The sequence below is a fragment of the Momordica charantia genome, assembly GCF_013281855.1.
Source record: "Momordica charantia cultivar OHB3-1 chromosome 10 unlocalized genomic scaffold, Mcharantia_2.0 BLBB01000010.1, whole genome shotgun sequence".
In the NCBI taxonomy this organism is placed as follows: domain Eukaryota; kingdom Viridiplantae; phylum Streptophyta; class Magnoliopsida; order Cucurbitales; family Cucurbitaceae; genus Momordica; species Momordica charantia.
Genome location: NW_028275158.1, coordinates 8781956 through 8795868, shown reverse-complemented (window position 1 = coordinate 8795868; position 13913 = coordinate 8781956). Strand labels below are relative to the sequence as shown.

The window sequence follows — 13913 nt, the reverse complement described above, 5'->3', positions numbered from 1 at the left end:
GTCGTTGTAGCTACTGGGCCTCTATCTTTTCAGTAGGCAGGATCTCGTCTCTCAAATATTTAATCAAAGGGCTCTTCCAGTTTTCTTCTGGTTGCCTTTGATCGTCGATATCCATGGCCTACTAAGCTTCTATGCTTGGCCCAGGTAGAATCTCGACCGGTACAATTCTGCCTAGGTCGGTTTCATAAGCTGCAGCTAGTCGAGCTGACGCATCGACGTTGACGTTTTGAGCACGTGGAATTTGTCGAATCTCATATTTTGAGAACTGGTCGAGCTGGTTTCTTAGCTGTGAAAGGTATCTCGCCATTCGCGGTTCTCTAGCCTGGAACTCCTCTTTCACCTGACCTACAATCAGTTGTGAATCACTAAGTATCAGTATGTTCCTGCCCCAACGTACCTGGCCACTTTTAGTCCTGCTAGTAGAGCTTCATACTCGGCTTCGTTGTTGGATGCATGAAAGCTGAATCGCACCGCATATTCGAATCTTTCTTTATCCGGAGAGATTAGTAGGAGTCCTGTCCCGCATCCTCGAAAATTTGAGGACCCATCTACGTAGAGCGTCCAGAGTTGCTCTTTCTCAACCACTTGTGTGTCGATACTATATACTTGAGGTTGTATGAAGTCTGCCACAGCTTGCCCTTTCATGACAGTTCTTGGCTTATAGTGAATGTCGTATTCGCTGAGCTCTACAGCCCACTTTACCAGTCGTCCAGAAGTGTCTGGCTTTTGCAAGATCTGTCGTAAGTGAAAGTTGGTGAGGACAATTATTTTGTGAGCTTGGAAATACGGGCGTAGTCTCCGAGCTGAAGTGACCAGTGCCAATGCCAGCTTCTCCATTTGTGGGTATCTAAGCTCTGCATCTACCATTGTTTTGCTTGTGTAGTAGATTGGAGACTGTCGTCCATCTTCTTCCTTTAGTAACGCGGAACTCACTGCAGTGTTGGATATAGCTAAGTATAAGTAGAGTTCATCACCTACGATCGGCTTTGAGAGGAGTGGAGCTGCCCCCAGGTATTGTTTTAGCTCCTTTGCCGTTTGGCTTCTTTACCAGCACTACGTTGGATATCCACTGGGGATAATGTACTTCCCGAATGAAGCCTGTTTTCAGTAGCTCATTCACCTGTTCAGCTACAATCTCGTTCCTTTCTTGGTTGAATGCGCGACGCTTCTGTTTCACTGGCTTACAGCTCTCGTCGACGTTGAGTCGATGTACCATAACTCCTCGATCGATTCCCGTCATGTCCTCCGGTGACCATGCGAACACATCGACGTTGCTTCTGAGGAAGTTTATAAGGCTTTCTCTTTCCTCATTCCCCAACTTGGTTCCGATGTTGACTCGTCGTTCTTCGGCTGTCAGAGGGACAGATTCTACCTCTTCAGCCGGTTCTCCCCTATCAAGGGTGGTCGAATTAAGTCGATGACCAAGGCTCGGCCTTGCCTCTCCCGAGAGGTCTGTCGCTTTATTCAGGCCCGTCACTGGTTCTCCCCTATCAAGGGTGGTCAGATTAAGTCGATAACCAGGGCTCGGCCTTACCTTTCCCGAGAGGTCTGTCACTTTATTCAGGCCCGACGCTGGTTCTCCCCCGTCAAGGGTGGTCGGATTAAGTTGACGATCAGGGCTCGGTCTTGCCTCATCTAAATGACCGGCCGCTTCTTTCAGGCTCTTCTTTTCGAAGCACCGATGGCTCTCATCAGGATTCATGTCGCTTTCGGACCAAGTCGACGATCAGGGCTCCGTCCTACCTCGCCTGAATGGTCGGCCGCTGCACTCCACATGCTCTAGATCGAAATTTTACCTCAGATCGGGATTTCGCTTCGACGAAGCTCGCTTTATTGTATCGTCCCCACAGACGGCGCCAATTGTTGATGCGTGGATTTCGGTCCTCTGGTTCTCCTCCTTGCACCCACCAAACTTGTTGATTCGGGACTAGTACCTGCAAAACCAAATCGAGCTAAACCGGTGTGACTCTAGTTACACGGGCTCCGATGCTTAAGTTAGCAAGAGAATAAGGTAAATGTAGTCAACTTTTAGATCCCCTACCTCTATGGCTGGATCGTTACTTATAGCGTGAAGTTGTTCTAGAACTTTCCATAGCCAACCCTAATTCACCGTTGCAGGGCCTGGACGAAATCGTCGATCGAAGATGGGGGATCGTTGGCTGGGCCGTGGGCCGAGCACGGCTCGGGATCGAGCCCCGGGTCGGGACCGAGCACCGGGTTGGGACCGAGCCCCAGGTCGGGACCGAGCACCGGGTCGAGACCGAGCCCCTCGTGGCCCAGTGGGCTTCCCTCCGATCGTAACTTGTAGCTCAACTATCGATTCCCGTTGTATAACAGTTGCGGGAGATTCATGGGCTGGGCCGTGGGTCGAGCAGGGGTCGGGACCGAGAAGTGGTCGGGACCAAGAAGGGGTCGGGACCAAGAAGGGGTCGGGACCGAGTCCTCTCGGCCCGGTTAGTTATCCACCAGTCGCTTTCCTCGTTCTTTGCCCCGGCATTAGGTCGTTCTTTGGGCCGACCCGTTACGTCACGGTCCGGTCTCCCCCAATCAATGATCTCAGACTTCAACTCCTTGTCCCGTTTCGGGTCGTTTTTGTTCTCCATAACACTTACCATGCAGGTTTTTTTTAATGGAAATAACTCAGTTTTCAAATTAATTTGGGTGAAATGTTATTAAATATAATTATGTACTTTATTTTATTTATATAGTAATTGTAGTACATTTTTAGTTGGTCAACTGTTTTTATTTTATATAATACTTTTTTTAATATTCATATTATTATTTCGTTTTTTCGAATCTCACTAATTTTAATATATATAATAAATTTGTTATTTACTTTGCATATAATTTATTTTGTAAAGACATAATTTTAAATTGATGCAATATAAATAAAAAATAAAGATTGTTATTTATTTATTAATGATATTTGACAACGGTTCTTTTATTTAAAATTGACATACAACAGTTCTTCTGGGTTAGAAGCTAGAATTTCCATCTCATCAAATGGTTGATGTACTAAAAAACATTTGATAGAGAATAATTTGATAATAAAAATAATGAGTCACATTTTATAGAAAATATACTACTAATTAATAATTATGCTGAATAATGTCAATTAAATAAATGGATTTACAAAGTCAAAACTTGCTTATATAGTACCATGTTTTTGGTCAATTTCAATGATATCTTTCATTATTTGCATTAGTTATTGGGATACATAAAAGAAAGAAAAACTATATGTTGTGATTTTTGCCCTAAATGATACTTTTGTGAAATTCATGATAAATATTCTAATATGATTAAATTTATGAGTAGAAGTAAATTTAATTTTTGAATATTTTACTTAATTTATTGACTTACTATTTAACATAATTTATATATCGTGAAAAGAGAATTTAATTTAGTTTTAGGACAAATTCATTGATTTTATTTCCCTATGAAGGAGTATTTATCTAACATGGGGTGGGTATATATATATATATATATTTTTTTAAACTAAAGAATTAAGAAAATATACTACTTAAATATTCTAAAAAAAAAAAGAAAAAAAGATACAGATTAAAAATAAATAAAGAACTACTACATTCAATGATATATTAAACAAAATATTTTTGTAAATTTAATGTTACATGTGTGCAAAATCTTAATTATTCTTACTTTCTCGAAAATCTACTTTCTCATTTTCTCATTTTCACCATTTCTAACGTCATTGTTAAGAAACAAGTTGCATTGTTTGATCTTTTGCCGCATACTATAATTTTAAAGGATGGAGATCAATTTGACATAAATTGCCATCTCTACTTCTTATTGAATCTAACCAATATGCCCATGCTAGATAAATACTTCTTACACTAAATGGAAAATAAAAACAAAACAGAGAGTGCCAAACTTAATTTGGGGAAGTCAAAACGAGAAGAAAAGGGATTAAAACATAAAATAATTACAAATTAAATACACCAGGGAGGATTTGAGCACAATTGTCATATTTTTCTTTCCCATCAATATTTGGGAAATTTAATGACAACTCTTTGGGGAAGGAAACAGCTTACATATGAAAGGAAAGAAGGATTTTGCCATCTTATAGAAGATAGTCCAGTCATTGTACACCTCCATGCCTTTCATCCCCCTCTTATTGGTGTATCCTCACACATACACTGGTACGTTTAATCCTTTACTAACCTTCCTCTCTTCCTCTCCTCATTTCCATTATGAACTCAGAATCAGTTTTCGAAGGATTGGAGAATTTGAATTTCATTAACAACTTTAAATGGTTTTCTGTTACATTTTAGTAATCAAATGTAACATAATAATAATTTCTACCTTTTTGTAACAAACTTTTTAACTAAAAACATTGGCAAGTGATTTCATAATCATGATGACATAAATACATTGACAAGAAATACATGAACAAGTAATTTCATTATTATGATTCTGATAAATGAAACGGTTCTAACAAATTGTTGTGAAATAATATTGTTATAAAATAATTAATTAATAATTTTAATTGTATTCGATTGTGGATTATTAAAAAATGACATTTATGTAATTTAGATATTTTGATCTAAAAATGTTTTTCAAAAATCGCTCTATAGTAGAGATAAGTAAAAATAAATACAAAAATTATACTCTGTATTTATAAAAATGATAAATGTCATCAAAGTAATTATATATACAAGTTTGTAATTTATACTATTTTAATTTCAATTTTAATTTTAAACATAATGCTATATATGACCAACCATACATTTATATTTATATTCTTTTCGCATCATGAGAATGTTCTAAAAAGAGAAATAAAAAACAAAGTTAGTTGAAAAATACTTGGATTTCTTAAAAAAATTAAAAACGATAAACGAGAATGTTACCCTACGAGACCTTGAATTCCTTTTAATTCCTTTTATTCTATGTTCCCTTTAATTCTATGTTTTACCAAGGTGGAAGTTAAGATCAAAACTGTATTGAACAATTTGTGAACAATGCATGAAAGATAAGATTGAAACTGTTGGGAGCATTGATAAACCTTTGCTGAAATTCAATCTAAATCTTCAAAACTATCCATAGAAGAAATTTGTTCTCATATGAGACTAAATACAGGAAAGAGTATATTGTTCTCTTTTCTTTCCCATCAGAATTGCGTTGAGCGCTATGTGGAAGATAAGATTGAAACTATTGGAAGCATTAATAAACCATCACTAAGATTCTCACTAAAATTCCCTCTAAATCTCGCAAAACTATCCCGAGATGCTCTCCTGAAACACTAAATACCATAAAAGCATATTAAATACCATAAAAGAATATTGTTCTCTTTTCTTTCTAATTGCTTCAATTTTCTTGGGTATGATACCCAAGTGACACCTACAAAAAACAAAAATTAAATTTGAATATATATACACACACTATTCATATATCTCAATACATTTACTTACACCCAACTAACAATTCATTTATCTAAAAATTGATGTATGTGTCTAAGGAATGGAACTACAACAGTCAACACTAAGGTATAATTACATCTAAAGTCTCAAGATTCGATGTTTGAATTCAGCAATGGTAAGAAAAAGCATATAATAAAGTAACCCAAAAAAAAAAAAAAGATCTACCAGATATATTAGGAAAGTCTATGATTTATTTACTTTTGTTCCGATGCTTCAGCTACAGGGCCGGTAACCAGGCCCTCGGTCTAAGTCGTCGTTAGGGAGGCGGCTCTTTCCGAGGGCTTCTTCATCAGAGACGCTCCCGCCTCCACCCTCCGCCGCCGCCTCCGTTTCCTTCAGCTTCTCATCCGCCACCCGCTCGAACTCCTCCGCCGTCGACGGCGCTCTCTCACTTCCCTTTTCGCCGCCGTCCTCCTCCTCCTCCTTATCTTTACTTGCTTTGCCATTACAACAGTGCTGCAGGAACAGAGATGGGAAACCACCGGCGGCAGAGCTATAAACAATCGCTGGAAATGGATTATTTGCGTTGGCCTTCGTCTTGGAGATGATGGAAGCACATGCGAACATATGGCGGCTACCCATCTTCTCCTTCAACTCTAAATTTGTTCACAGTAATGAGTTTTGCAGAGAGGTGATAAAGATGCATGGTGGGTAATAGTAAGTGCGTACGTGTCTTTGTAACATTTCACAGCCTCCCACGTGGGCCTTCCTTTATTTGCCATTTCATCTCACAAGTTTTGATTTCTTTCAGATATTCAGAGCTTTATACTCCCGACCGCATTCATACTAGTATGTTGGGTTGATTAAATTAAAAGTTTGATCACACAAAAATGTAATACTTGCATCCTACGAACCAATCTTATGTTAAATGTTTGATTTTATCCCAAAAAAAAACATAAATAAATAAATAAAAGATTAAATGTTTAATAACTAAAAGAAAGAAATATAAAAATTGAGATTTTTTTTGAAAAATTAATGAGTCTGTTAATTTTTTTAAATAGTAAAGACTAAATTGAAAATTTGAGGTCAAACTAATCGGTATAATCTTCCACCAATAGGTTATGAATTTGATGTCCTTCAAGATGTATTAAACACTTTAATTAATGAGTCTATTTAAAATATATAAGAAACATAATAGAACTTGAAATGATAAGAGTTATTGCGATTATATTTAATGTCAATAGAAAGCAATTTTAAAAAGAAACTTTTAATATCAAAGAGTGGTTATTATTTCATATTTGTAAATATTTTGTAGATATATTTAATTTATTTTTGAAAATTATAATTATAATATATTCAAGTGATAACAAACAACTTGTGTACATATATCAAGTCTCGAACAGTACTCAAAAAATAAAAAATAAAAAGTCTCGAACCAAATTATTTAAAATAATAATACTAATAATAATATTTAATCTTTTTTTCTTTTTTCAAAAATATAATATACTGAAGTCATAACAAACAATTATTTTACCACTTTGATTTAGGCGGGATTCGAATACCATGAGTTTAAACACTTTTTATTAAAATACTTTTAATAATAAAGCTTTTAATTAAGACAAATATGCTATTTTTTCTTTTTTCCTAATAGAGACATTTTTAACATTTTCTATCCATCAGTTTTTCAACAACCATCTCTCTAAATAATTTCGTAAGAAAACAGTTTTCTATCAACATGTTTCTTTTAAAAATTTTTGTTTTAAGCTTTTATGTACGATCAAACATGTTAATAATAATTTGAATCCTCTAAAATAACAAAACAAGCTATACTAAACACACTACAATAACAAAGACTTCAACCTATCTTTTGGTTTAGGTACTTTTTTTTAAGTGATAATCTATCAGTCTTTTTTTTTTCTTTTTATAATCATCTTTCAAATATTTCTTAATTTTAAATTATACATATATTTTTTTTGTTGCTTTTTAATTTTCCTAATTTAAAATTATTGTCCAGAAGTCGTTCCACGTTATGTCATTTTTTTCTCTTCTATTATTTCATTCAGTGTCTTATTGTCTTCTAATTTCCAGTAGCTTTTGCAGTTTTGTGTCCAATAGTTATTTTTGTAAATTTGGAATTTGAAGGTATACTAAACACACTATAACTACTTTTTGTTTATAAGTATTCTTAAAGCAACCCGACTTCCAAAACTTTTTTTTTTCTTATTTATAAGCAAATCTTTCAGACACCATGGAGTATCAACAAAATTGTTTTTCAAACACCTGAAAAACAAGAAGCATATAAAACCCACAAAGATTCCCCAATTCCGAAAACTCTCACAATTTCAATTCCAAAGTTCTGATCAGACACTCAATAAGCAATCCCGTTGCTCCCCATCTTCCAAGCCGCCCATCGTATCGTACAACGGCTTATTCAGCGTCTCCGGCAAGTAAAATGCCAGCGCCCCGCCCACAATCCCGCACCCGGCGAACACCGCGAACGGCAGCCCGCCGCCGAGCACTACCACGAACGGCGCCAATATCGCCCCCATCTGCGACGCCTGCGTCGCGCTCCCCAGCGCCGCGTTCCTCACCACCGTCGGAAACAGCTCCGCCGTGTAGATATACAGCAGATTGTAAGTCCCCGCCATCCCAAATATCCCCAACACCCCACACCCCATCCTCACTATTTTCCAATTCCCGGCCCCCTTCATCAGACTTCCGGCGAGGCAGAACCCGCCGCTGAACCACATCGTCCCGATCGCCAGCGGCTTCCGGCCGCAGAGGTCCAGCAGCACCGCTGTGAACAGAAACGCCGGCATCTCCGCCACCGCGTTCACCGCCACGGTCAGGTAGATGTTGGTGTCGAGATTCACCACGTTCAGGCTCAACCCGTAGTACACGACGGCGCACATGAAATTGATCGCCACGGCCAGAATCAGCCGAATTCGCGTGATGGGTGAGCGGATTACGTCGATTAAAGAGCCGGATTGGGCGGTTTCCTCGATTTGGGTGCTCTGTTTTGAGATGTCGTCGTCGAGGGCGAGAATGGCGGCGTCGGGGAGGTGGCGGCCGTTGGATTTGGCGATGGCGGACATCAAATTGGTGGCATGGGTGACTCTGCCGCGGACGAGGAACCATCTGGGGGACTCGGAGATGAAGGGGAGGACGAGGAAGAGGAAGAGGAAGGAGGGAACAGAGGAGGCGATGTAGAGATGGCGCCATGATTTGAAGGCGTAGGCTATGGCGGAGAGGAGGGCGATGCCGGCGGAGAAGAAGTAGAAGGTGGACATTCCGGCGATGCCGCGCTTGGTGGGGCCGATGGGCTCGGTGGCGAGGACGAAGGCGCAGAGGCCGACGCCGCCGGTGCTGAATCCGGTGAGGAAGCGGAGGAGTGTGTAGATCCAGTAGTTGGGGGAAAATGCTGTGGAGATTCCGAATATGGCGTTCAGAATGCAGACCACTGTGAGGGACCCTTTTCTTCCTAGTTTTGAATCCGAGAGATGACCGAAAATTCCAGCACCTGCAGAATTAAATCAACGCCATTTTTTCTCTCAGTTTTCCTTTGATTTTCTCTCTGTCCAAACACCGTCTACATGGAAGAGATTAATTCAACTCCTCCACTGTCATTGTCAGAAGATTATGTTTGCTTATCTTCACTACTCTTATTTTGAGAAAAATATAGTTTGTTTTTAATTTATAAGGGTTTATTTGGTCTATCAAATTCTAAAATGAACACTTTTACGTTTTGTGAAATAATTCCAAAGAGTTTGGATGGTTAGTTGACTAACTTGATGTGACTATTAGTTGACTAACTTGACGTGTGATCGTCGATTGACAATATATTATTTAAATAATATTTTATAGTAATTGGATTATCTTCCTCCCCTGCTTCCTCTCTCCTTCCTATCTTCTTCCTCCTCCCTTACTTTGGGACTTTGCAATCAACCATGAACCACCTTTTCGCTGCCAACCACCTTTACGTTGCTGTTCACTGCCGCCAGCCTCCTCGTTGCTGCTCGTCGTCCCTCAATCTAGAATATTCATCCAGAATTGAACTGGAGGAGGGACAGCGGGTGAGCGATGAGGATGAGGCTAATGGTAGACAACAGACGACGACAACAGCAAAGTTCAGTGGAGAAAGGGAGGAGAGGAAGAAGATAGTAAGGAGAAGAGGAAAGAAGATAATTCAATCACTATAAAAAAAAAAATTTAATTTAAATAATATAGGTTGGGTAGCACACAAAATAATTTAAGAGTCAAAGCTAGAACCATTTAAAATCCTTTCACAAACTGTTCATTTTAGACTAAATAGACACTCATCGTACCAAAAATATGTTTTGCCCAAATTTTAATCATAATCAGTATTGATTATCTAGGTAGGATTCTTAAACTTAGTGGTGTCACTTACTCCATGAGACCTATCTGGAATGGGGTGGAGATTTTCTTATTTTGTGCAAGGTCATATTTATATATAGCCAAATTAAAACTACAATTTCAGTGCAGCCTAATAATTTCGTGGGGAAGGAGTAGACATCTCTATTCCCTCCCTCACTGGTGACACCCATAATTGAACTAAAAAACATATCTATATAGTTTGATATCACTGTCATGTTGGACCAAATTATTATAAAGAAAAGAAAAAGAAAAAAGAAAAAAGAATCATAGTGACGTGGACCACAAATCCACGTGTTAAGACAGCTCCTAAAGCATGAAATCAGACGCATCTGCCAAGCTTCCATCTTTTTGCAGTTCAGTCCATGTACTTTTCAGAATATTTTACTCACCCCCCAAAATAAAAAAATTCACAAAAATCCAACACCTTTTTTACCCTCTGGCGCTTATTCTCTTTTCGATTTGGAATATACTTAACAATTCTCTTACACCATTTTGATATGTTATTAAGGCTTCAAATCCTAAAAGCGGGTTTCCGAACCTTTCTGTTTCTAATTTGACTATGAAATTTCATAGCTTGATAATCATTTATGTTTGAAACATTTTTAAAATTATATAGAAATTTTAAAAACAATAAAAACAAAAGTATTTTGTTTCTTGTTCCAACGTAAATAAAAATCTTATTTTAGCATTATAAGAATATATTTTTATTTATTAAGAAAGAGGAAATAGAAATAAAAAAAAAAGAGAATATTATCAAACGGGTCTAAATATTCTAAACACATACATTTTAAAACCAGAGATTTAATAAAATAAAATAAAATAAAAAACAAATTTCATTTTTCAATATTTAGGAAATATATTTAGTAGTATATTTGAAAATGGTTAGAATTGAACTACTAGTTACCAATTAAATATTTACTTCAACTTACCTAAAATATATATGTTATAAATTTTGTATAATGATTGTTTTACAATATTATATAATCTATAATATATTAAGTTTATATTTTAAAATAAAATAAGGGTTTATAACTTGAAATAATATATTTATAAAAAAAAATTATGAAAAAGTAAAAATAAATAATGTTGTTTTAAAAAAAATAAACCTGGTGGAGATTCAATATCGAAAAACACAGAGAAAACCTAAAGTACATGCTAAAACAATGCTGACCCTTTTTTTTTTTTTTTTAATTTGATTTCATTTGTGTAGTTTCTTTAAACTTTGCAAATCTTAAAGATGACATGTTATCTAGTTATAGAATAAGTATAAACATGTTCTTTTATTAAGCAATTTGATTAAATGTGATAACTTAGGTAAAAGTAATCCAAAAAAAAAGGAGAAAAAAAAAACAGTGAGTTTTCAAGAGAGTAGAAAGCAATTTAAGAATAATTTGTGAAATTTAACAGAGAATTAAACTTAATACTTCTAAAACTATAGAAACACAGTGTTGAAACCAAAATCAAATAATAGAGAATAAATTAATAATATAAAAAAGATTGAAAGTAGAAGACAGTCAAGTTTATCTTTCCCATTTAAAAAACTTTATAAATAAGAAAATTTTGGACGCTAATTCGACAGACATTTTGGACCATTGGAACAACTTTAGTCTTCTCTGTTTCAGATAACTTTGGAAAGTATGTTTCAAAATTTTTCTTATTTTGTTTTTTTTTTTTTTTTTTTGCAAGTTGCAAAGTTTCAGAAGAAGAAAGTCACAAGTTTTCTACTCATATAAAACCAAAAGTAAATTAATTAAATTTTGAAACACATTTATAAATGGGAATACAAAATTAGGTTTGCTTGCTAAACCTACATATTTTCATTAATCTAAAAATTTCAATTAAAACAAATGAACAATAATATTTAGAAAGAAAGAAAAAAAACAAAAACAAAAACAAATTTCCGGCTGTATATGGTTTTAATTTTACTTCTGGTGAGTTCTCTTTTTATCCCATTTAAGATGAGGGTGTGCTCACATAGGTTTTTGTCCTTATATTAATTTCACCACATATTTAAAGGGAATACACAGATTTTGTTTTTTTGTTTTTTTTTTTTTTTAAGTACAAACACAGAGATAGTTATTACATAAAAGAAAATATTAAATTTTAGATTATGTAAAAAAGAAATTCAATTTTGTGAATTAACATAGGGTTAAATCATAAATTTAGTCCTGAAGACCACGTGAAATATGTGTTTAATAAATACTAAATAAAATCTTGATCAATAAATTAGTAACTAACAAATTATTAAAAAATTTTAAAACTTAGTTTGATAATGTCTTAGTTTCTTGTTTTTTATTTACAAAAAATAATTACATTTAGTAACTATTTTTGAAATTTGATTGGTTGGAAAATTAAGGATCCATTTCGAGAAATGATAAAACAATATTTTTATTTATGTTTTAGAATAAATTTAAAATATAAAAGAAATTAATTTTAATGTCATTTTAAAAAATAGAAAATAAGAAGTTAAAAAAGAATGATATATTTGTTAATAAAATTGGAACAATAAACAAGGAAAGAAACAAACGACCCCTAATATCTCCAAAACTTTTATACATACAAAGGTTTATCTATAAAGAGTTGTCAAATAATTCACTCCATATCACCGATTATGTTACGAAGCCCAAGTGATAATTAAAAATTTTTGAGGAATAAAACGACAAAAAATTCAGTTCCAATTTCGAAAGTTGTGTGTCCAGATTCAAATTACGAAAATAAAAGTATTTTCCTCTGTCCCAATATTATTTTCCTAATCAGAATTAACCAACATTTTGGAAAAAAAAAAAAAAAAAGTAAAAATTTAGAGAGAGAGGAGGGAGAAAGAAAACTGACCAATCATACAGCCCGCAAAAAACAAGGCCTGCACCAATCCAACCTTATACTTATCACCACAAATCAATCCCCACTCGGACACCGTGGACGCCCCCGCCGCGTCGCTCCACCGCCACGTGTCCGGGCCGAGCCCGCAAAACCCGGTGGGCGCAGAATCGCAGCCCGACCCGGGGACGCAGGCCCAGTCGGGTTCCCGGTCGGCGAAGATCATGACCATGGTGTGGAAGGCCTCGAGCGCCCAGGCCAGACTCGTCAGAACGAAGTGCCGCAGCTGCCACCGCCCGAACTCGCCGCAGTACTTCTGCAGCATCTCGTCCACCGTCATCCTCTCCGTCTCCGGCCCCTTTCCGGCCAGCAGCGGCGCTCGCATATCGTCGGGATCTGCAGCCGACATGTCGGACACAACCCCCGAGACTCCCCGGATTTCTCCCTTTGTCTTTTTCTTTTTCTCTTTTTTTGAGAGCGATGAAACTGAGATTGTGTCGACTCCGCATGGAGATTTATTTTATCTATTTATATATAGATCTTCCGGGGGATTCTCCAGCGACGTGATGCTATGGACTGGAGACGTGGCTGAGATCTGGCCGTTGATCTCTTTCTCTTTTGAGACAACGGCCCCACCATCGCCACCCATGAGAATCTCGCTTCTTCAATTTGTTTCCCTGTTAATAAAATGAGTTGTTTGAAATCTAATCAGAGAGTTTGAAAATTTTCAGACTCGTGCTGTTTTATAATATTATCAGTTGTTTTGTTAGATACATTGTTTGCATGATTATCATCATTTATTTATTATAAAAAAAAAATTGAAGTTCTCCGTGAACTTTTTCTATTTTATTTTATCTTGGTATTTAACTTTTTAAAAGGGTTATTTTAATATTTCAAACTTTTTAAAAATAGATTTAAATACAATTTTGGTCACATGTTTTGATTTATGTGCTTTTAAAATGTTAAATTTGATTGGTGTATTATTATTTTAAAATGGATTGTTTTATCTATTTTTATTATCTTAATTCTCTATCTCATTTTATTAATCATGACACTAAACTTAATAATTTTTTGTCTAAAAAAGAAAAAACTTAATAAATTTTTAGAAATGTACCAATACTTTTATATTAAATTTTTTACCCTGTATGGATCTGAGTTATCCTAAAATTTTGTAAATATGGATCAAATGGTCAACATATCAAAATGAACCAGTTGAGAGTAAATTAATCAAAATAATATACTTAAAAATAATTAGGATTACAAATGTTTTATGGTAATTAATTAGCAACTAAAACATCAAAGCGAACATAGTCCAGAGGTAATTGA

General features: G+C 35.7%; 3 protein-coding genes across 3 annotated transcripts; all 3 read right to left on the bottom strand.

Annotated features, from left to right (window-relative positions):
* Positions 1–317: 317 nt before the first annotated feature.
* LOC148208493 (uncharacterized) lies at positions 318–867 on the bottom strand. Its single transcript, XM_088118777.1, has 2 exons — positions 398–867; positions 318–345 (listed from the first exon to the last, which is right to left on the bottom strand). The coding sequence occupies exons 1-2, from the start codon at positions 865–867 to the stop codon at positions 318–320; spliced, it is 498 nt and encodes a 165-aa protein (XP_087974903.1).
* Positions 868–5443: 4576 nt separating this feature from the next.
* Positions 5444–6478, bottom strand: LOC148208492 (uncharacterized). Its single transcript, XM_088118980.1, has one exon. The coding sequence runs from the start codon at positions 6015–6017 to the stop codon at positions 5649–5651; it is 369 nt and encodes a 122-aa protein (XP_087975106.1). The 5' UTR covers positions 6018–6478; the 3' UTR covers positions 5444–5648.
* A 1097-nt stretch (positions 6479–7575) lies between these two features.
* On the bottom strand, positions 7576–13111 carry LOC111012795 (organic cation/carnitine transporter 4). The gene is made up of 2 exons (XM_088119041.1): positions 12603–13111; positions 7576–8895 (listed from the first exon to the last, which is right to left on the bottom strand). Exons 1-2 carry the CDS (start codon positions 12994–12996, stop codon positions 7736–7738), a joined length of 1554 nt encoding a protein of 517 aa, XP_087975167.1. The 5' UTR covers positions 12997–13111; the 3' UTR covers positions 7576–7735.
* Positions 13112–13913: the final 802 nt, after the last annotated feature.

Coding starts and splice junctions, on each gene's coding strand:
- LOC148208493 (XM_088118777.1), bottom strand. CDS start 867: ATGGTAGATGCAGAGCTTAGATACCCACAAATGGAGAAGCTGGCATTG. Junction 346..397: donor GCAGGACTAAAAGTGGCCAG/GTACGTTGGGGC, acceptor AACTGATTGTAG/GTCAGGTGAAAGAGGAGTTC.
- LOC148208492 (XM_088118980.1), bottom strand. CDS start 6,017: ATGGGTAGCCGCCATATGTTCGCATGTGCTTCCATCATCTCCAAGACG.
- LOC111012795 (XM_088119041.1), bottom strand. CDS start 12,996: ATGTCGGCTGCAGATCCCGACGATATGCGAGCGCCGCTGCTGGCCGGA. Junction 8,896..12,602: donor TTTTGCGGGCTGTATGATTG/GTCAGTTTTCTT, acceptor TTAATTCTGCAG/GTGCTGGAATTTTCGGTCAT.